At 46.5% G+C, this 24,001-nt stretch overlaps 1 protein-coding gene across 7 annotated transcripts in view; it reads left to right on the top strand.

The window, feature by feature from the left end:
- The window catches only part of LOC124185887 (fat-like cadherin-related tumor suppressor homolog), a 223,420-nt gene that overhangs the window by 60,314 nt on the left and 139,105 nt on the right, over positions 1 to 24,001 (top strand). For all 7 annotated transcript variants that reach the window (XM_046577122.1, XM_046577121.1, XM_046577124.1 and 4 more), the window contains exon 3: positions 14,664 to 18,262. In XM_046577122.1, the coding sequence (XP_046433078.1) occupies positions 14,785 to 18,262 (3,478 nt within the window). In that variant the 5' untranslated portion in view covers positions 14,664 to 14,784. The remainder of the gene's footprint in view (positions 1 to 14,663; positions 18,263 to 24,001) is intronic.

Raw genomic sequence — 24,001 nt, 5'->3', positions numbered from 1 at the left:
CAAGATAAAGACTCGCCACCTGCTACACTACGCGCAGGGTTGAAGTAAAAAAATGTTAATAAAATATAAACAGAGCTGTGCCAAAAACCGAACCATGAGTTATCACAGTGTCGATTGATATTTCGGTGCTGATTAGGTGTCATATGTTGCTCGATATTTTGCGGAACAACTTCATGTACGTATATTGCTGTTCTTGTACCTTAAAATAGACCAAAATCAACTCGTTTCATACGCTCGCTAGTTGTGAGATAAATAGTTACGAAAGATAATGGTTGTGTTTTTTCCCAAGCTGATCAGACGACGCGTCAAAAGTACCCAAAAAATTTCAGAAAGTTACGTTAACACAACGAGACATTGGAAAAACAGTCGCGTTTCTGTAATTTTCTAATACTTTGAACCCTCTGATGAACATCACTATCGTCAATAGAAACGATCGCCTCTGTCTCCTCGCGAGTCAAAAGGATCATCGGTATTTGTTCATCTATAGTTCTGTTTGACCGACAGCTGGGTGGCGGTCGGTTAAGCAGTTCGCAAAATCATCGAGATACTATGCCAATTGCGCTTTATTTACTTGGTCTAGCAAAAATTCCTCTCGAGTTATTGGGACTAAGCCAGTAGCATTTCAGTGAATAAGAGTCTGAACCACCAGGAGTTAATACGCTGGCGAGTGGCAAGTGTGATGCTGTGGCACATTTAAGGGGCGGTATAGCGGTTGAATGCCTGTCGCTGCTGCACCCGGCTGCAGGTAGAGCCCGTCGTTTGCTGTGAAATAAACGCTGGTCGGGTGCAATCTGATTGTTGGTAATTTCGTTTCCCCTTGGATCGGTTGCTGCTGCGTCGTATCGACCACCATTGCCACCAATGCTGTTGAGGAGGTGGCCGAATGCCAAGCTCCCCGACCGCATTGAGTGCCGGGAACAAAACGACGCGGTCCCCTCATCAAGATCGGCTAATTACGTGGCGCCTCTCGTTTTCCGTTCGTTCGGTCTCTTCGCTTCCTCCATTTAAAACCGGCGGAACGAGCAGACGAATGACGTCCCTTCGTTAATTCGACCACGATCATGTTTTAGAAACTGTGCTGAACCGATTTTACGAAGTCTAAGAAACCAATTATTATTCATCCGTTTAAACTAACAATTTGTACTTTCGTGTTGCATTCTTCTACATCAGAGGCCCGTCAGAGTCTCGCATGGGGTACTATAATAATAGAGAATGTGTGACAGTGAGAATGACTGTGAACTCTGGTGAGGTGTCTCAACAATCCATCGATAAATTACGCTCACTCTTTCACATTCGGAGTGACGCTGATCTGGTTAATTGATGCTTTAGATACCATAACGAGGAATTTAGTGGATCTGTTAACCCTCCGCCGGCTATCCATCACGATATCGTCATATCTAACTTTGGCACGTCCTGGTATCTCGGGAGGGGGAAGTGGATGCGGCTTGGGACCTGCATCTAAAAAAACTTCACGGTGGTATTTGCTCACACGCGCAAAAACGGTAGTATGCGTTAGGAACTTGCGAAGCTACGATCGTTCGAAGTTTGAAAGTGAACGAATTCGTCACCGATAGCCGGCGGCGTCAGTTTTTTCGACTTTTGACATACGTATAAAATCCACATTTTCTCGTTGAAAATCAAAGTTTCTGACCCTATTTATCAAGTTTACCTAAATAGTATGTTATGACACTGTTGTGGGAAATGTTTTCTTTACCTTGCTCGAGGTTGTTCGCACGAGCAAAGCGAGTTTGAACTGTCATATAACATGTCAACATTCATTTTTTCACTAATAAATTACAAATTTTTGCGATGAAAACATTGTGTTTTCATGAATACTCCAATTTTATGCGAAATTTCTCCTTTCGCAATAGCCCATTTTCAGGTGGTGAAATAAATAGGTGTTTTGGAACCGAGCCCAATGAAAGTAGGTTTTTTTAAAAGACCGTAGTATCAAGAATAAAGCCCTAGAATATTTTTTCTTAATAGAAATTTGGGTTCAAGACATCGATTTTTTAGTGAAATGGTCGAATTTATCCGTTTTCCGCTGTTTATAAATTTCTATTTGTTAATGGGTGAAACATTTTGGAACGAAAACTGTTGGATTATTGAGATGAGATCCAAAATTGGTTCCCTGAATTTTTTGGGAATTTTCGGATACTCCTAAGTAGGTTGAAAATAGCCGATGACGATATCGTCATGGATAGCCGGCGGAGGGTTATACGAATCGTGGCAACTAGAAGCCTGTGGAATTTTCTCGTACCTGGTGTCTAATGGACGAACGAATTTCTCTTCTACGTAAACAGACATAATCATAAATACTCACGACTCTCTGTCGAAGATATGTATAAACAACGACGAGCATTCACTTACCGGGAGCGCTACGTCGTTTCTCATGACGCAGCGGCTATCAACCTCCGTCAATCCGTCTCTCATGTCACATAAATACACTACGATTCGGGTCGCACGTGGTCACACTGTGCACTATAGTATCTACTACCGACACCTAGGGCGCAGTGCGAACGAAGCCACCCTCCCTAACTCACGACTGGCATCAAAGGACGTCAGAAATAACCAGGTCGTATATCAGTGCGTTTTACGCTTTTCTCTTGGATTCCCTGCGGTGCAGCGGTGGTCGATGGACCTCCTACTTCTTCTAGATCCACATCCAATTTTCATCGATTCGGTTCATACAACTTTTACCCTGATGGGCATTTATTCTTTAACGTTTTCGCTTTTGTTTTCAATTGCCATACAATTCATATTTCAGTCTCTAGTAAGTCAGGTAGGTTGAATGAAACTTGATTTACAGTAACAGAATAGTATTCGATATTTTTATGTATGACCTACAGCGAGTTACAAAAACGAGAGATTGAAAACTCAACGTCGAGACAGTTCAACTGCGAAAATATTAACGGAAACGGTCCGAAAGTTTGATATGAAATCTGGTGAAATTAGCTGTGATAAGGCACGTTCGTTGGGGATGGACTTTTTCTCAGTTTGATGTTTCGATCGAAATGTGCAAAATTGAGGGAACGTAACGAAGTCTTCTCTTTTCTATTTCCCTCTTTCTTTGAGACGACCGATATATGGAAGCAAGCGGGCATTTTCATCCCACCGGATCTCTCAACTTTCAATTTCAAATGATTATTGATTGCTTCAGATAAAATAGGGTTTTAAGGACCTAGGACCTTCGGGGAAAATTTCTTTCAGACAGAAATACATTCTAGTTCGGTGAAGGGTTTGAATCTCGATAATGTAATTTTTTACGATTCTTGAATCCGCGAAAGTTTTCCGCCCAAATCTTGGTCCTTGCGAATTAGTAATTTCTATCAAATACTGACAGAGCTAAAGTTTTGGGTCTCAAAAGTTATTATACCTGCATCAAAACGTCAAAACCGCCATCGACCTTGTCAAACATTCCGTAAGGTTCGAAGGGGGAAAGAAGATGAGAGCGTCAGATTTTCCGTAAGTGAACCCGCCAAGGTCGGATGAAGGTCAATTTGGTTTAAAAAAAAAAAAAAAAAAAAAAAAAAAAAAAAAAAAAAAAAAAAAAACCGGTATATTTTTTTCATCGGCATTGAAGAGGGCATCAAATTCCGAATCGAAAAGTACTCCGTACGATGTACTGGACTGGTGATGACATACGAGCCGGTCAAGTTGCTACGGAAGGTTACCGTCGTAATTGGTTCATGAGTTTTGCATTTCAAGCAGGATTCGCAATGACGTGCATCAGGCAGGGGCGCGACGTGGACGCTCCTGCTGTGGCCCCATTTTACCTTTGTTTTCTAAACGTTAACATTTTTCTTCTAGTTTCATGTTTTATTTTTCTAGTTTATTTCTTTCAACATTTCAGTTTGAATTTTTGATTAATTCAAAATGTTCTTGTTTCAACTATTTACGAAAGGATGTTCTTCCGTTTTTTTTTTTTTTTTTATTTTTTCTTTCAATATTTCAGTATTTCGCAGAATCCGACTTTACATAAGAGTGCAATTAGTTTTCCGTGTAGTTTACAAAACTCGGTTTTGCATTCCCTGAATTCAAATTTTACGCGATGCAGTAACCTGCACCGTCAATTCGATACTCGTGATGCTCTGCGAACGTTGGCTGATGGATAGCTCTCTTGTTTGCTTTGCATTTTGCACCGGGCTTTGAAATATCGGACAGCCCGGACTGCTGGAATCGACTGATAAACCGCACCGTTTTTCCCAAACTCTGAGAAATTATATCGCTGTGCCAAATCCGAGCCCATTTCATGTTTTATCCTCCCTCTTCTTGTTCTTGAGCGGACTCTTGTGTGATCGATTCGAGGGATTGGAGAAAGGTAGGAGTTATTCATCGACGTAAACCAGAATTCTGTTTCAGGCTCGTATAGCAAGTGTTTTGCTTTAATTCCGTTGGGCTAAACGGGTTTTGCGAAATAGGTAGGTATACAGCGTCGGATTTATACAGCCTGCTTAATTTTTTGGTTATTACGGATATCTGTAGGCGCGTGTCAGTGTGTGCGTGCGTGTGTGTGTCGATTGAATTTTCATTCGTAAAATTCCAGAAGTCGGCTTTCCTCAGCTACGCGGGGGGTTTAATTAACCATTTATAGGTTTCCGTGAAACATTTCATCGAGATCAAAGTGGAATTACGACGAAAGGCTATCGCGTCATTACAACTGCCACCCAAAAGTCAATAAAACAGAACTCGGGTTGCACGTTTCATCGTTGCCCCAGTGATCATTGATGGGTCGATTGATTAATTGATTGATTGATACACTGATCGATCGTGATTTTCGAGTCATTAAGCCTGGATAAATGATGTTCATTTTCTTCCAGTCTCGAGGCAACCGCGATCGGTTGTTAAACGTACGGTGTAGATACTGCATCAAGTGAATCTGCAACAGGCAAAAATGCCTCGCACACTTTGCAGCAAGCCACAGATTTAAAATATTCACGTTGTTGGATAAGAGCGAAATCTGTGGATGAAAGAGCGCGCGATGAGACGGAAACTTTCAAACTTCCAGTGACGGAAATGAAAGGACGAACCACTTCTGTTGCCGGTGCTAAATCAACAGGGTTAGATGCGAATGAAAATATACAGAAAATAGTGGCTGGCAATGAAGCAAGACTCACGACGACGATGACAGCGGCACACATTTAATCGCTCCAAGTAAAAAGCATGCAACGGGTAAATAATTCACGGGACACAGAGAAATTAATCTTCCGTTTGTAAGAAGGAAGATTAAAAGGTTGTGCAACAACAGCAACAGATGGGACTCTGAATTGTTTATAGTATATCCAAGCGTATACATTATAACGGTGAAACTTGCTCCACTGTATGCGTATGTACATACAATCCTACCTATTCCAAATGTTGAGGAAAAAAAGTTTGTGAAAATTCATCAGCCAATTACTTTCCAAGGTACATTAAGTTATCCCTTATTTCGCATGCGAATTCGTGCTACAATATACCGCATATCTCTCTTTCCCTCTCGTATTATTTCCTATTTCTCGAAGCCTATTTCACACGCTAACTACAGGTATAAATTGCCATCCAGCAGAGCCGCCACTCGCGTTACTGTTTAATAAACAGTATAAATTTTGGCGCTTCCAATGAACCCTCAGTACATTAAAGAAATGACGTCTAAATTAACACAGTGTTTATCCAAGGGTTCGTTGTGTAACCGACAGCCAAGCAAGGAAAGGGGAAAATACAAAAAAAACATCGGTGCACGTTTAGCGGTGGTAAATTCACAGCGTGCCGTGTCGACCCTCGTGCTTTTTTCAACGCCGTAAGTCCCATCTCTACGGTAATAAAAAGAGAAATTCTTGAAGTCGAGAAGGAAAAGGTTACGGTTAGGGGAATATCAGGCGTAGATCTTGGAACTTGAGTATCTACGTGCACCAACCTCTGCGGAAGGGTTTCTTCCTCCTAGTATACGGTGTTATCTAACCGGTTCGAGTTTGCCCCGCGGGTCATTGGCTGCGATGACAGAGTGGATTCTCGGCGTTCGTTTGATTGTCTTTTTCTCTTTTTCCACATACTCTCTCTCGTGCTCTTCTTTCATGTGCGTTTCACCCCCCCCCCCCCCCCCCCCCCTTTTCTCGTTCTCTTTCTCCTCGTCGCGTCATTAGGAATGGTTCACCACCGTGCGTGCGTGCGTGCGTGCGTGCGTGCGTGCGTGCGTGCGTGCGTGTGTGTGTGTGTGTGTGTGTGTGTGTGTGTGTGTGTGTGTGTGTGTGTGTGTGTGTGTGTGTGTGTGCGCGCGTGTGTGTGTGTGTGAGGTTAATACAGAATGGGTAAACTAATAAACAGGATTACTTACGAAGTTCGAACTCGGTTGTTTGCTCTTTTGACTATTCATTTCACTAACAGATGTGTTTTGGCAGGTTTTAAGTCTTGCCAGTATGCAATATGCGCGATACTGAAAAAAAAGTAGAATTGTGTCAGCTGGCGGTTAAAAGGGGCGGAAGAGAATGGATTGATTTTTCCGATAGCATATTACTGATGGTAAAAATCAATGCTTGTTGGCTTCTGATGTAAATTCAATGGCTATATACAGTATGGCAATCCTCTGTGCTAACGGGGCTGAACAATATCCGTTTTTTTCAATTCTTCTTGTTCGTGTTATTTTTTTTCTACCGCCCATGCAGGCGATGGGCCGTAATTCACTAAACCAAACGCTTTGGAGAAAAACAATGAGAGTCCAGTTTTCGATTACGCTAATCTGTCGTCATGACTATAATCTAACGGCGCATTATATTGAAGCTTACAGGACAGATATAACTGGCTAAGATACTTTCACATTCGTCAATGACAAGTCTGGTTTGAACACGGGTCCGAAATTTGATGATTGGAATTAGAAAATCTATCCTCGTGTAGTGAATGCCACGGCAATTTATAGGAGTTTATAAATCGTCCAATTAATTCCTTTACATCGGCTTAACTGCGGCGTTATAAGGTCAGAGTGAGAACGGGATGGATGGGTCGATAGGTGCGGGTACCGATTGAATAGGCGGCAGGGGTTCGATGGTATTTAAACTTCGGCAAACTTTCTGTACGCAATTGCCATATTTCAATAAACCTAGTTATACTGCATATAGGCGCCTAGAAGAACCATTCAGTCGGGGATTGTTCGAATTTGAACAAGTTGCGAGCAGGAATGAGTGATAATAGGAAAGGAGGAGGGAAGAACATTCGATCACTCGCGAATATACTTGAGGGCAATTCGAAGGTGCGAGGAGATAATGGTAGACATCACAAAGAAGAAAGAAAATCCGCAACGCAACCGCGAGTCGCGACCTGACTGACTCCTGTACTATTTCATTCTCTCACGATCGTTGATCGATTCTAATCCATTATCGGTGCAGTGTCCAAGTCTGTAAAAGCTGTTGTACGATCGGTCTCGTTAAAGATCGATGGTGTTCTTATTCGGATCAGATGAACGACGGGCGGTTTAATGGTCCGGTTTCCATCAAGTGGTTACTACAGTCAAGTTGACGGGAAGAAATGTCCAAGCTAAACCTAATTAGGACTCCATTAGGTGAAATTGGTCGTACGCATATAAACGTAATTGCCATAAAGATCTGCGCGAAACCCATGGGTCAAACTTGGGTGTATATATCGGCTGTATGTGCGATCGGTTAGTATCTGCGGTGTTGGGCAGTTGGTGTCTCCGGAATCGTGAACCGGGTCAAATGACGCAATCTTCTCTAACCCCCTTCTACCCTACGCCTACTTTCTCAGTCTCCTTTTCTACAGCTTTGGGACTACTCGGGTAGAATTCGAGAGACAATTTTCATGGCTGTAGCAATTAAAAGAGAAGAGAAAAAGCACTTGAGCCGTACAGACGGATGGATAAATATTATTTTCACCCCCCCCCCCCCCCCCCCCTCCCGGAAAATGCAGCACAGTCTCCACTCCGCTTTTCAGTGTAACGGAACCACGAGATGGGAGCTTCTTTACCCTCCACCGCGGGCTTGTTGAAATTAATTCAGGTGCATGACAAGACACCTTCTCGCCCCCTCGTCCTTTCACGTTTTCCGGAATCATTTCTTACACAGCTTTTAACCGAAGGCGAAGAGAGAGGAGGGCTGGGCAGACGAAGGAGCGAACCGGGGGCATTAAATGGAAGCCATTAATCTTTGCAGTGGCTGTTCGTTACGGTTCTTCGCGGTCCGTTATCTCGAATCGCGGGGTTGTTTTCTGCAGGGTAGGTATATACGGTGTACATATATTTGTAGAGCGGTATAAGGTATAATATTCCGATCGTTCGTTGAATCATTTTACCACAGCTTTTCTGTATGCCGTTGGTGGCTGCCGCACAAAAGATGATAGCGTGGGTTCGTGCCATCTTGACTCAACGTCATGTCTCGAAGGTCTCCTTTCTACCCTTTCACACCGCAGAAGGAGAGGTCACTCTATCGTGGCGCTAAAACTGCGGCCTTCGAAAGAAACTCGATTGCATACGGCTGAGATTCTGGTCCGGCTCGAATGACGCGCAGCACGGAGTTATCAGCTGTTGTACGAGACGATCTCGCATGCGAAGGCGCCAAATACCGCGATCGTTATGTCACAATCAGCCGTCTCGTACAGGGGAGCTCACAATGATCGACACTCATCTCGCATGTATGGCTGGGGCAGTACTTTATGAATTTACTGCTACTCACGAGTAGCACACCTACTTTCCGCCCGAGGACAATGAGAACACAGACTCGAGTGTCACGGAATCCTCTTCCTGTCTGAGTGGAACAGAGTGAAGCGAAGGGCTCGGGAAGGAGGAAGTTTCTTTAATCGTAACGTTACGTGTCGGTTGGTACCAAAGAAGAGAAGAGAGATTGTCTCCTAGGGAACCGGTGCGTCGTAAAAATTGCGTACACTCAGCATTACCGATTGCGGTTTCGGCGAGCCAGTTGATTTTTTCATAAACCTGCCGAGATTACTTGCGGGATATGCTGGCGCAGAGCAGCCAGCCACTAAAAATTCAGCATTTCGCTTTTCAATATATTCAGAGAAAACGAGAGATTCGAAATGACGACGAAGCCGCTCGGCGAAAAACCGCTTCGCAAATTGAACCGAAACCGGAAAGATCTCGTCTCGGTTTGCGGGTCTCTTTTACGTGCGGTTTTCACATAACCGTAGGTACGAGCCCATTGCCGTTATGTACTGAAATACGAAATGCCGAGAGAAGATTTTCACACGCGCAATGGTGGAAAATATCGTTCTTCCGGCCGTAGCCGCGCCGCGTACCCTGGGAAACGGAAACAGAAGGCGAAGCTGTACAAACTGCTGCATTCGCTTGAATGCACTAGAATTGTCGATATTTGGCGGAAACCGATTATATCCTGGGTGTATGAATTGTGCCAAAAAAGATTTCATGACTGTGTGTGAAGTCCAGGTCACAACTTACATTTCCACGCAATTCTTTGCTTGTCTGCAGAATTTAGCTTATTGTGGGTGGAGATTCACTCGGCCAGAAGCTGCTTCATGAGGTCAAAAAATTAGCACCTGGCCAATGAGCCATGTTCGAAGGGTTCTCTAAACCTCTTCCAATCACAGCTGCTTGGGTTCACCGCAATTTATGCCCTCGAGCAAAGCGGGCAAGGTTATTCAAGTGAGACTAATTCGTTGTGTAGCGAGGTTGGAGCTAGCGAAGATCGTCTGTCTTCAGCATCGCGGTTGCCGGAAAATGGATTTACGCATCAACCACGGATGCGGGAAATATCAGGTAGAGTTTTTCCCAGCTCGTTGAGCCTCGCCGATGAAAGATAGAATGTTTTCCCTCCTAAAATGTCCTTCGACAATTATCGCGAGTCAAAGAATTTGACCCCCATTTTCTATCAATCATTCCTTATTGGTGAAAGATTCCATGCGCTCGGTTTTTTTCTGCGTATACGAAGAAATTGTTGATTATTAGCTGATCACTCCGGGAACTGAACCTCAAGTGATCGAATGAATGAATGAGTGCCGAAAATCAACGTGTCACACATACGTTGAGGTGTGTTTCGGCAGAGTAACTCGTTCGGTAATTAATTGACAAAGAAAAATATAATACTTTCTTCATTCAGTCGCCGAGGACCGGGTTTCAAACACCCAGAGCAAAATCATCCACGAACCTCAACATTCGGCAAATATCGAGGCATGAGCATATTTCCCACCGTGTCCAGTGCTTGCTCCTGTTTGCCGAACGGACCGGGCTGCTGCAGAGCAGCTTGCGCGGTGCGGTAAATTGCAGAGGCGGTCGGGCTGGGGCTAATATTGACGTAACTAAATCGAGATAAATAACGTTTTTACGAATCAACGTTGACAATCGAGAGTCCATCGCCAGCGGACCCCGGAGCTTACCGAGTTCTGCGAGTTCGGGAAATGGATGGGAGCTTGACCGAATGAATACCAGAGGTGCGTTCCCCTTCTCGCTAGCGGGTGACAAATGGCTGCTACTGATTAAATCAATCCCGGAGATATGCTCCCGGAGTGACGTGTGCGAACGATGGACAACGTGCTGCGGTGCCTCGCCATTTACGATCAAAACCCTCGCCAATGACCCTTCCATTCTGCCCTTCCCACTCTTCGCTCATACGAATCTCCAAAGCGGGCGACGTTTAATCATTTGTTTTCCGTCCACCTGAACGGTGGACATTTGTTGGTCGTCAAACTCAAATGATCAATTTATAGCCGCTATTGCTGCTGGTGCCGCTGTTCGATTGTTTACTCTGGCGAAGGCTCATGGTGCACCCCTTAGGGTTCGCAATGCCCGTTTACGGTATTTGGAAATGTAGGCGGGGGTACAGATACATGTTTATAATTATATTTACTCCCAAAAATTACACTACTTCTGCACGAAGATATCAGACAGGGTTCCTAAGCGTTCATGGAATTCCGATGTTACGCAGAGAGAGAGAGGCGTGGCGTATAAGGTAGATATAACGCAAAGTACTTACGTCGGCTGGCTGCAGGTTGAAGGAATCGTTTCAAAGAAGATATTCAGTATGTAAGGGAACTTCTTGATGATTGAATTAAGAGACGACGAGGAGAAGTGGCACTCTCACAACGTATAATGGCTTTGGCGTGGAGGTTTCCACTTGGATTTTGCTAGATTGAATTTTACCGATCGAATAATCCGTTTCGTAATACCTACCCAGTCTACCGAAGAGTCCCGACGTATTTCATAATTTATTTGATCAAACAAGAAAACTTGGTCTTTGTTCATTCAATTGTCATTTGCTGTGGCCCCCCAGTTTAGTTGATACTTACAATTAGTCAGCGTATGACTCAAAGTGTGAAAAGATATTCGTGTATATTTTCCGGAGAAGAAAGGTTTGGAAAAGAAAAACAAATATATTTTTTAAGATATTCAGAAGACGTTTGGGAAGCGAGGAATACTTATGGCGGCTTGGATGGCGGCTTACATGTTTAATTTCACAGCGGACCACCTCTTCCCAGAGCTTTAAAAAGAAAATAGAATAATTGCACGGTGTGCTCGACGAGTGCGAGTGCGTGTGAGACAGAGAGAGAGAGAGAGAGAGAGAGAGAGAGAGAGAGAGAGAGAGAGAGAGGGAAAGGGAGAGGGAGAGGGAGAGAGAGAGGTGACGGCTGAATTTGTTATGGCAGCGCACAGGAAGGGAGGAGGCCCAAAGGTACGTTATGGGTTTTCGGGAGCGGCGTATACGGTTTTTCGTTTTCACAAAATGTTCGGAAATGGGCTAGATATCGGAGATTGAAGGGAGGTGGCGCGCCACAGCAACCGCCTATCATATTGGAAACTGCAGATGCGATCTGCATGAGCTCGCTTGAACTCCGTGTGACATATTGTTGAACTTTACTTACTCTAGCCTAGTAGGTAAATTGAAAGGTTCGCTTCGCTGCACCCCGTGCCTTCTGAAAGCACTTACTTTTCTATACAGAATCGGGTAAAGCACATATAGTATCGATATGAAGCCTCGCTCATATCCCATGGGTTAGGGGTGCATCGTCGTCGGTGCCGACGAGCCTGTTGTTCCGCCTGGCATGTCAGTAACAGTATCCGAGAGACGGGGAATAAAAGAAAGACATACGAGTTCAAAAGACGACTGCAGGGAAAAGAAGACCCCCTCCGGGGGCTCAAGTCATCCTCTTCCAGGGGAACCTCTTGATCCGAAGAAAAAAATGTTTTGAAGCTGCAAGCTAAGGACGAGTTCGATTCGCCGTACGCTGTCCGCTGTGAGCAAAGGTGCCCACGTTCTTTATACCCTCAGGATCCAGGGTGCTTTTCTTTACTTTTTTCCTCGACCTCGGGTCGAACTCCCATTGGTCGGCATAGCGTCTATAAGACCCTAATCTCGTTTTCAAGAATCCATACCAGATGGACATCCCACTGTTTGCGTGTATTACATATACATGTACACGCGTGCGCGCGCGTTTGTATGTGTATGCGCGCGTGTGCGTGCGCGTACAGATAAGATAGACCGATGGGCAAGCTCCTACGTTCGTTTCGACCTGCAGTAAAAGTTGAGGAAGCAAGAAAGAAGAAAAATATGTGGCCTGAATGCAATGAGAAATCGTATAATACCGAAGATGGTGGACGAAGAACTTGATTGAAATCGCGTGGTCTCTTATACTTTTAAAGGTATGAAAAAGAATGTAAGGATCTATAGGGGAAAATGCGAGGTTAGTAAACCCGGGCTGTGGCAGAGAAACAGCGGCGGCGTGGCAGCGGTGTGAGGATCGAGGAGGAACCGCGGTAAGATAGCGTATTTTATCGGATAACCCACGACGCGTGTTATCAGCTGAATATGGTAGAAGGAGTGCCCGCGATAGCGGCGGGTATATGGCCTTTATCCGTTTATCCGTTTCATTCCATCCAATCGAGTCACCGGAAGGTGATTATAGCCAGGTACCCAACTACGCACCGCTGCTTCTGACCGAACCGGTGACCCTGGTTCGCCTGCCTTTACCGCATCCCCGATTCATCCCCCAGTTGGAGATTCTTAGGAAACACCGGGCTCCAGGGTTGGTGGCGAAGGAGTTCCGTCAACGACGTCACGGAATTCGCAATCGATACGGGGAACCGGAATTTCGCCGTTGGAAGATCGAAAAATCATTTTGTCAATGTTAGTTATTATTTAGAGTACGGTCGCCATTTCATTCCCGAGGGATCGGTCTAAGTTGTGGGTCACGTTTCTTAACACCGACTCGCCGGGCATTCGAACTTTGACCTTCCCTTTGTGTGATCTTTGAACACCTCGGTATAGTTTCCGCGCTAAAACTCAATTCTGCAGGTTGGGACATAGCGTCGAGTAATTTCGACCATCCCGCTTTCTCCAGGTTCACGGTCGGTTGCAGAGGCTCGTAACTTTTCTTACACGCTACTTGGTAATTCAGAACTGCTACTGACTCTGCGGACTCCATCCGAAACTCCGGGGTGCACCTACCTATCCTATGAAAATTCACAAGATGCCCTCGAGTTTTCAGAATTTATTTAGAAAAGGAAAAACAAAACAACTGCCTGTTAAGTTACAGCGTTATTAAACTTTAGAAAAATTTCATTGGCCGCCGTATATCGATTGAATACTCTTGTATACTTACTTTTTTTTTTCAATCGAGCTCTCGCTCTCGGCATTATATGCGGTGTATAGCCGCAGTAATTACTGCGTAACGTTTACACGTGTCCGCATACGTGTGTTTTAACCCGTCCACATCCACAGAGATTAACGGGGGCGAGGCATATTTCGTCCAGAGCGAAAGATAGCAACCGCTTGGTCAAACTGGTATACGGTAGTAGAATTGCGTTATCGCGTGTGGCACACGGGTCGCTCGTCTCTGTTATCATCCCGGCGAACTGTCACGCAGCGAGAGATCGACCGTCCGACCGGTCGTCGTCGTCGTCGTCGTCGTCGTCGTCGTCGTCGTCGTCGTCGTCGTCGTGTTAGCCATTGGTCAAAACATCGTTCACTCAGTTCCGCTTCACAATTTCCCTTACTTGTACACAATTGCAGCCTGGCTGGTTGGTTGCCTCGCTTACCGTACCGATCAGGAATGTACGCACTAATTGGGTATTAAACAGAACTGAACGGTCAGATCAAGTCACTCCGCACACAGACAACCATCGGGACCTCGAGGAAGCCAGGTGCTCCCATATTTGCTGAATTTTCCGTTGTTTGTACAAGTATTGTAACATTGGGAAGCAAGAAAAATAACTTCGCAGTACTCCGTAAGGCCAAGAGCTCGGTCAAGTGACTGGTTCTCGTAGCTATTGAAGTTATGAAGTGCCATTGTTAATAAACATTTTTCCGTCGGGTAGAGTTTTTTGGTAGTGATAAAATTTCATTTTTATTAATTGCATCACTCAACTTGCGTTCATAGGTTGCCGCACCATCGATGCTGTATATCTACTTACAGCAGAAGTTTAAACTTCGCAAAATCGGACCACGCATTTCATCCGTGAGTGTTTAATGGTACGAAAATAGCAGGAAATACACCTATCTTTACGATCGATTAGGATATTCATTGGTGGTTACGAGAACGTGAATGCCAATCAAAGATAATAATTACCCGTACATCTAACGGGTTCATCGTGCTGTGCCGTGCCGTGCCGTGCTTGAATAACTGATCATCGCGTAATTTATGCAAATTAAACGTATGTGGTCATGAAAAAACAAAAAACAATGCGTGTCGCTAACGCGCTATTACCTCTGTTTCAGGTGTCCGTAACGTGTATTACCCACGTCCGGCGAGCTGCAATCGGGAGAAGAGAGTCGGCGGAACGCTGCGAGCAGTGGTCGGAAATCGAAGAGATATCAGCTCCAATAATGAGCTAGCGCGATGAGGAGAACGTGGCAGCGTTCGCTGCTCGCCTGGCCATGGGCTTGGCTGTGGATCGCCCTGGCGGCCACTACGGCCTCCCCGGGCACCTCATCGGCGAGTGGATCAGCACCGAAAACGGGGCCAGCTGGGATGACGACGACGACGACGACGACGATGGCGCCGCCGGTCGTCCAGGAATTCAGATTTACGCAACCGCTTTACAACGTTTCGATACCGGAGAATTCGGTGGGTAAAACGTTCGTAGTGCCCGACGAGAAAATGGGTATAAGGCTGGGCGCAGCTGACGGAAACGGCGAAGTGCGTTATAAGATAGTCGGTGGTGATAGAGACAAGTTTTTCAAAGCCGAAGAACGGATTGTGGGTGATTTTTGTTTTCTACTGATAAGGACTCGAACCGGTAACGTGGACGTGTTGAACCGCGAACGGAAAGATCGGTACGTTCTCGAAGTGCGGGCAACATCGACCCGCCGTGACGGCAAGAACAGACAGACGACCCTTGTCGACGCGGACGCAACCGTCGTCGTTACTGTCCTCGACACGAACGATCTCAGCCCCTTGTTTTACCCGACCGAGTACGAGGTGGCCGTGCCCGAGGACACTCCTCTGCATCGGAGCGTAGTCAAGGTGACTGCCGACGACGCTGACCTTGGCAGGAACGGTGAGATTTACTACAGCTTCGCGGAGGAGAACGAACAGTTCGCCGTCCATCCGGTCAGCGGCGTGATCACGCTCACCAGACCCCTCAGATACGCCGAGCGCGCCCTCCACGAGCTGACGGTCCTCGCCGAGGACCGTGGCACCCTCGTCAGGTTCGGCGGTGGCGCGCCAAGCGCCAGCACGACCAAGGTGACGATCAGGGTGCGCCAGGTGAACCTCCACGCGCCGGAGATATACGTTCACCACCTTCCGGACGTCCTGGAGCACTCGAATGCGGACATTTATGCCATCGTGAGGGTTGTCGACAGAGACGAAGGGGCGCATGGGGAAATCGCGAGCCTCGACATAGTGGGCGGTGACCCTGACGGTCACTTCAGGGTTCGACCGGTCGAGAATTCTGCCGACGGTAAGTCCGGTGAGTACAACGTTGAAATCCTCAGACTCTTGGATCGCGAGGTTGCACCCCAGGGCTACAACCTCACCCTGAGAGCCCTGGATCGGGGCGTGCCCCAGAGATTCAGTTACAAGTCGGTACCCGTTCACCTTGCCGATCTCAACGACAATGCGCCGGTATTTAACCGCGAAATTTACGAGGTCAAGGTACCAGAGACGGCCCCGGTGAACACCCCGGTTATCAGGCTCAAGGTGACGGACGCTGACGAAGGTAAGAACGCACTGGTCTTTCTCGAGATCGTCGGTGGCAACGAGGGTGGCGAATTTTATATAAACGCGGACACGGGCATGCTCTACACCGCCGTGGCTCTCGACGCCGAGAAGAAGGCTTTCTACACGCTTACCGTCGCTGCTATCGATCAGGGAAACGCCGGGACCAGGAAGCAGTCCTCGGCTAAGGTTAAGATTTACGTCGTCGACACAAACGATAACGATCCGATATTCGAAAATTCGGAGATGACGGTGTGGCTTGACGAGAACGAGCCTGCGGGCACTTCCGTGGTAAAGTTAACGGCGAAGGACCAAGACTCGGGGGAAAACGCCTACATATCGTACAGCATCGACAACATCCGGAAGGTACCGTTCGAGATCGATCCGTTCACCGGCGTCGTGAGGACCAAACAGCTCCTCGACTACGAGACGATGAAGCGGGATTACATCCTTCACGTGAGGGCGAGCGACTGGGGCCTCCCTTACCGTCGACAGACGGAAATGCAGCTGCGCGTCAAGCTCCGCGACGTCAACGACAACAGGCCACAGTTTGAGAAGGTTGACTGCGCTGGTCACGTGCCCCGGTACGTTCCGATCGGTTCGGAAATTATAACCGTATCGGCGATCGACTTCGACGTCGGGAACATAATCAGCTATCGTCTTGTGTCCGGGAACGAAGACGCCTGCTTTTCCCTCGATTCCACAAGCGGGGTTCTCTCCGTTACTTGCGACCTTATGGATGTGAAGGTCTCGGACAGGGAGGTGAACCTTACGGCGACCGATGGCACCCACTTCGCGGATGTGACGCGAGTCCTCATCCACCTCGTAAACGCAAAACGCAACCTCGGCCCGCAGGCCGGAATTCTCACCGACGAAACCGGCGCCTTTGAGTGTCGCGACACCGGCGTCGCGAGGCGGCTAACCGACGCCATCGCCTCCGCGGAAAAGAACAACATGCCGAGCTCCGAAGACGAGTACGCCATGATGCCAAGTCGGTACGGCGACAACGTTCACGCTCCGGAGTTTATCAATTTTCCCAACGAAATCAGGGTGAACGAGTCCGTCGCGATCGGCACGACCTTGGCCAAACTACTGGCGCGGGATCGGGATCTCGGCTACAACGGGAAGCTGGTCTTCGGCATATCAGCCGGCGATCGCGACTCTGTTTTTCGCCTCGACGCGGACACGGGGGACCTGAACGTGATCAATCACCTCGACCGGGAACGCGAGAACGAGTATTTTCTAAACGTGAGCGTCTACGATTTAGGCAAGCCCCAAAAATCGGCCTCGAGGATGTTACCCGTCACCGTTCTCGACGTTAACGACAACGCGCCGAAGTTCGAGAAGACGCTGGCCAGCTTCAAGATATCCGAGAACGCTCTTAACGGCACGAACGTCTTCAGGGCAAACGCGACGGACGCCGATCTCGGCGAGAACGCGCGCGTCACCTATTCGCTGGCGACGGAGACCAACGACTTCAGGGTCGACCCCGTCACCGGGGTCCTCAGCGTCTTCGGGAGGCTCGACAGGGAACGTCAAGAGCTGTACGAGTTGCACATACGAGCCTCGGACAACGGCGGCTTCGGGACCGACGAACCGCCGCTGCACTCGGAAGCTCTGGTCCGCGTGACGGTCGATGACGTTAACGACAACCCGCCGAAGTTTGCTCTGCCCAGCTACGCTGTTAAAATACGCGAGGACGTTCCGACTTGGAGCGTAGTCGCCGTTGTCAGCGCCACGGACCCGGACGAGGGACCCGGCGGTGTCGTGGAGTATTTCTTGTCCGACGCTGCGATGAATGGTGAGGGGTTCTTCAAGATAGACAGAGTCTCCGGCACCATCAGAACCGCTCTGCCCCTCGACTTCGAGGAGAGGCAGGTTCACAGTCTCTCAATTATAGCCAGAGACAGGGGCGAGCCTCCGATGTCCGCTGAGACCGTTGTCATCGTCGAGGTCGTCGACGTCAACGAAAATCTCCACCCTCCGGTATTCGACGACTTCGTTGTATCGGCGACCGTTTTCGAAAATCAACCCGCCGGCACTCTTGTTACCACTCTCAAGGCCACCGACGCTGATTCCGTCGGCGGTGACTCCAGGGTCAGCTACACCATTCGCGGCGGCGACGGCATCGGCATATTCTCCATTGACGAACAAGGTTAGTATTGTAATCCTGTGGTGTCGCTTTAATTTGCTTTCGACCGTGAAACGACGGCAAATGTTTGGTATTAACAGCTCCAGAGCTTCCATCGATAAAATACCAAGGGAACGACCCGGTCGTCGTAATTAATCAACGTTTTCTCTAAACTCCGGCAGACCGACCGTTACGTCTCTAATCGGTCATTTTACGGTGGCTACCCTAAGCCGACTTGCCCTTTATTTTTTCAAACTGTATTTATATTAACGATGTCAACTCGTTATTATCTTTACGAACTCGTAGTTCTCGGTCGGCTAACCGATGCGGTCACAACTTGCGAGACTTGTTCCACCTCGAATTATCCATTAAGGCATAAACCAATAAATTTCTTCCGGTCAATTAAACGGGGCATCAGAAGTTGGACGTAAACTATCCACCGTAGACACAAATGACGCGAATCTACGCCCCTCGTTTCCGACCCGGTAAACTCCTTAAATTTTTATTACCTTGACCGCTATTATACGTCGGAGACCGAGGTCGACCCAATTAGCCAGATAAATTTTCCACCCTCATCGGTTATTATAGCGTTCTAAAACTTTGACGATAAAAATAATTACCAATCGCGATCGTACGATAATTTTTATTCCGCTAATCAGCTCTCATTAATCACGAGGCCTTTCAAATCGACCATTTAATTCAGAGAAGAGAAGTACGCTTAGTACTCGCATGGCTTTGACCAATTGAGGTTCGAAACCTATCAAAACTGAACGAACGTTCGTCGAGATAAGCGAGGAATTTTTATCCTTGACAAGCGGTATCTAGTTAATAATCGTCACAAGGTAGCTGCAAGGACGGAAACCTTCATTCAACTCAAAGCTGTGTATAATCTTCCGAGGTAAATTTACACAGAATATAACGTGGACTTGTTTTATTGAGGTAGCGTGGAGGGTACGTCGCTTTTCCTGAACTAGTTCTTGCTTGGCCGTTGGAGGGAATCGTTTTGGTATTGTAGTACGCATAAAGAGGGTAACGCGAGTCAACAATAGGCGAAACACAACGCGTTTGCGCGCAACGGCTTATCGCCAGCGCAAGGTTCTTAGAAACGCACAGATACTCGGAGACGCGGTTGGACCGTCGAAGCAACGACGCCAGGCACGCGAGTTTAACGTTTTGGATTATAACCTAGGGTAAACTGCATCTCGAATGGGGAAACGTGATATAGTTGAACCTATTAATGGCGGCTTACTTGTAAGGAATCGTGTTCATTTTTGCACGATGAAGGGCCCAAGTTGTATAAAGTCGGCAATCACAGCCTAGAGTTTCTCTCAGGACCTGTAATAAGGTGGCAATTAATAGTCGATATTAAGTCCGCGTAACCACCCAGTAACGCTGCCGAATAACGCAGACCGTCGCCTATTCCGACTCCCTTCAAGGAAAGCTTCCGATGCCGCTGTACCTGCTGAGTATCGCGTTTCGTCTCTGTACTGCAAATGTTATTTACATCGAGAGAAAATTTTTTCCACTTCGCCTTGCGCGAGTTTCGCTTTGGTATATGGTTCGATTGAACCGTAACGCAATATATTATTTTTTTCTTTTTCTAAACTCCGGTAGCATTGGCCCCTCTTATATATAACGTTGAAAATAAATGCAGGTATAAATGAAACAGGGTGAGAGATTGTTGAATCCGGAAGTAGGTACATGCGTCTACTGGAAAATGTCAGTCGTGTAAGGCAGATGTTAAATCGACGATCTCTGGTATGAGTCAAATACTTTACTGGGATATTATATACCTATATAGAGAAATTGCACGTCATCCGATATAATGGCCAATATCAGTGATACGGTGTAGAGAGGCGATTGGCAAAGCGAACCATCGTAACCTGCCAAGTTACTTTTGTCCTCATATTTTTTATTGCCGTTGTAACAACAGCCGGGGACGACGGTGGCTGAAAGCTACGTTTTATACCCACTGCATGTCTATATACCGTAGAAAAACACTACAAAGAGCGTTGGCAATTTTATACGACTATTATAGGTGTAATAAAATGGGCAGAAAAGAAATACACCCAATGTGAAATAGACATGACCATCTAGTATAAAGCCGTCCCGAAAGGCAAACAGTTCCGATTTCTCGAACTATGTGTTATATTATACTGCCAAACGAAAAGAAAAAAACAAAAACAAAAGAACAAAAGAAAGAAAAAAAAAAAGATAAAACAAACGAAGGAAACGGAAGAAGAGAAAGAAAAAAAAATTTGCAAGCCTCCGGGATACGGTAACATTGCTACGTGCTCTGTGCTAAATCTGCAGCTCAGCCTTATCCGCCTCCGTTTTATCGCTTCGGGTACGTGAGTACATATTTCGAACTCAGACTGCGAATCACTGGGTAATTTTGCGGCGAGGTCTCTGCTGCTTAGTATCAAGAGAACCATATTTTCTTCCTCGAACTGGGTTCCAGAGAACTAGTCACATGATCTACGGGATTACTCCCGAGCTGTTGCAGCAAGGTCGGAAAAAGTTTTTGATCGTTCGTTGGCGATGGTTGTTAGAAGTTGTTTTTGACGCGACATAAGATCTTCGCGGGTGCATTTGTTATGCGCACATTCAACGATCCGCTTATGGAGCTTTCTTCTTTCAGTAAGTTTCACGGATGATCTCCAATCCGCGATGCAGGCACCAGCTTTGCTATCACAGCTCCTCTCGCTCGATTTTCACCTGCACTAATTTTTCGTCGATGCATAGAAATCCGTATTCAGGGCGACCGACTCTGCAAACCGCCTGCCGATTATAGTCAATATCGATCGAGATTCACGTCGGGCGAAAGGAACACAAATCTAGAGCGACACGACGGCGTGTATATTTGCATATTCAATACCTGCCGAGTAAATATTCATAAGTCATGCGGATGCGGCGCGTACGCTGCCGCAGCAACGCCCGAAGCGGAACTCGCTATACCTACCGGCTGAAAATTCTTCTTCATTAGTAGCTCACAAATGTCGGCCGTTATTCCTGATCTCTGGACAGTCTGTTGTAACGTCCAGCTGCTGCTGGCTGGGGAATTTATTCATCAGTTTGCTTTTAACTCGTCGCGTTCCGCCCCCGAAGCTTGCGGCGCTGGAGGTTTACAGAATAATCGACGCGTGATTTGGAAGTGTAATTATCCATTATTGTCCCTGTCAAACGTATCTAGTCGACGTCTACCAGTGTCTAGGCTTTCAGGCATATCGGCCCGCTAATAGAGATTCAATTCTATTCAATGAGATCCATCGCCTCGGGCCTTGACAACGGTTCTGTTCAGCTTGCGGCTGTATCAAGTGATGTATTATGCACTGCTGCACCGCCGCGACTAGAATCTGCATCGCTTCGTATACAGTCTCGCGTAGGATTCGAAAATTGGTAAATGCGTCTTTGAAATTAGGTAATTATTCGTCATCGGTCTGTGAAGGTTTTTTCGCCGGGGAAGAAACTGCCGACCCGCACGTTCGTGCGCGATTCTTTTTCCGACGGAGAGGAGAATAGAGCGCGAGACAACTTGCGTCCATCAATTTGACGAATCCAAAAATAAATGGAAAGCGCAGTGACTGACGCGTGGGACATGGTTTTTATTGTATCAATAGAACACGCCGGTGGAATAATATATATCCCGTCCAATTCGTACTAGAACATTGTTTCGGGGGATTTGAATTTATTGCTATTCTCAGCGGGTAAACGAGACACGAACGATAACAATACGAATTTCTCCTTCTACCCTTTATTTGACACAAACTCTGTGTTTCCCTGCTCTTCTTTTACCCTTGCCTGCATTCTATTTTTTTCTTTTTGCCAGAATATTTTGCAGCGGCGTTCGCGCCCACCAAACGAACGGGCGAATACCGTGGTTGTTAATATTTGTGTGAAAATAATTCACTCGTTGTACACCTACTTCCAAACGAAAGTATTGAGGTATACATGATCAATATTTGCGGGTTGACGTCGTTGCGCAACTAATTCTCAGATTGAAAACCTTGCAGGACGGCAAAAAAATACCCCAAATTTCTTATCCGTCTGCAATTGATCGCTCCCTGATCTTGCGAGACCGGAGATAATTGTACTGGCATCTGGTGGATGCGACTATAACGATGAGAGCAAAAGGTAGAATCAATTTTGTGATAAATTTAATCGTGGCTTCGGCTCAATCGTCACGTCGTCAAAGAGGCTTCTAAAGTATTTTTCGAATGAAGGATAGACAAATACAGATTGTTAAAAATTGTTCGGACACTGGATTCCTTTTACTTAGAAACGCCCAGGGGGATCGGGTAAAATTCATGATACCCCCTACCGGACACTGAGTATTTAGCCTTTACTCGACGGCGTATCACCTCGAGTCGTGTAATCGCGTTGCCGTACGGTGGTGAGTACAGTGGTAAACTACTGAAATCGCTTTTTTACGTCGCCTTGCAGCGGCGATCCATTAGTTGAAGAATCTTGGGGATTCCGGAAGGCGGAATAAGTGGGTGTTAGTACATGTATAAACGTACATACCCAAGCGTAAACGGTCAAGAATCATTGGCTTGCTTTAAGTGCATCCTGCAGTTTTCATATTATACCTGCAGTGGATCGAAGCAAAACGGCTAATCGAATCAAGTCGTGGCACAGTTTGGCGAAGTGCGTTAATCGTTCAACACAAGATAGAAGAGCTTCAAGGGAATAAATGTGAAACCGCAGTACCTAATGGGTTATACGTGTTTCGCTTGAACCCCGCAGCTTCCATTGCACGATGGTTGAACCTCGGATACGAGCTGACTGGCAACAAGCAAGCTGTAACGAGGGATTGAATAACGCGGAGCTCATCACAACTCCGCGCTTGAAAGTTTCTCTTGGAAAGAATTTTAGGCACGTTTCGCAACTGGCACGATTCCCCCGAGTAAACTTGGAGAAAAGAAGGAAAAAAAAAAAAATACTCCCGAGCTTTGATTGTTAGAGAAATACCAATTAGCTGGTAATCACCGACACTCAATTTCACTCACTCGTTCTCCGTTACTTCGCGTCCCAGCGGTTTCACATGGAAATTGAAATTCACCAGGAATCATCATTTGCCGAGCTCATAGCTCCATCACTGCCTCTGTAGTACGCTTCGAGCCGTCTCAAGCGAGCGGTTCGCTGAAGCACCCCATTTCCTTAAACGCCTATCCCACACCCTTACAACTACCTCCCCTTCTTCCTGCATCCAGAATATTTTCACCAATAGTGCACTTTCCATACTCGAGGCGACGACAGCGTCGCGGTGAATTCATAATGCACTTTCCCGCGTGTTGCTTGCTTGAAAAGACGCCAGAGCTAGGAGAGTAACTACGTATAAGATGGGTAAGACCGACCAGGAAGTGCCATTCTTACCCGCCAGTCTCAACTTCGGGCATTGAGTCTGTGACCGACTATCTACGTTATCGGAAAAATACCTTTTGATTTTTCAGTCAACGTTCAACCTGGTTTCGGACAAAAGATACAATTCCACCTGTTGGCCGCAATTCTGTGAGGAAATAAACTCAGACTTGATACTAATTCATACTTGTGTCGGTTCGGCTATCTGAGTATCATGTGAAGATCAAAGCTTTGCGTGACAAGTCTTGTTGAATTCATTGTCAGACTTCATCCTGTGAACAATGTTTACAGTCAACACCTAGAATCGTTATCCACAGATGAGTTTTATCTGATACGTTTACCGATCAATGAAAACCAATCTCTCCGTCACTTATCGCCGAGTACAAGAAATAATGAAATGAA

The sequence above is a fragment of the Neodiprion fabricii genome, chromosome 6 (assembly GCF_021155785.1).
Source record: "Neodiprion fabricii isolate iyNeoFabr1 chromosome 6, iyNeoFabr1.1, whole genome shotgun sequence".
NCBI classification, from domain to species: Eukaryota; Metazoa; Arthropoda; class Insecta; order Hymenoptera; family Diprionidae; genus Neodiprion; species Neodiprion fabricii.
Note: the sequence above shows the minus strand (reverse complement) of the source record. Positions and strands in the feature narration are given on the sequence as shown.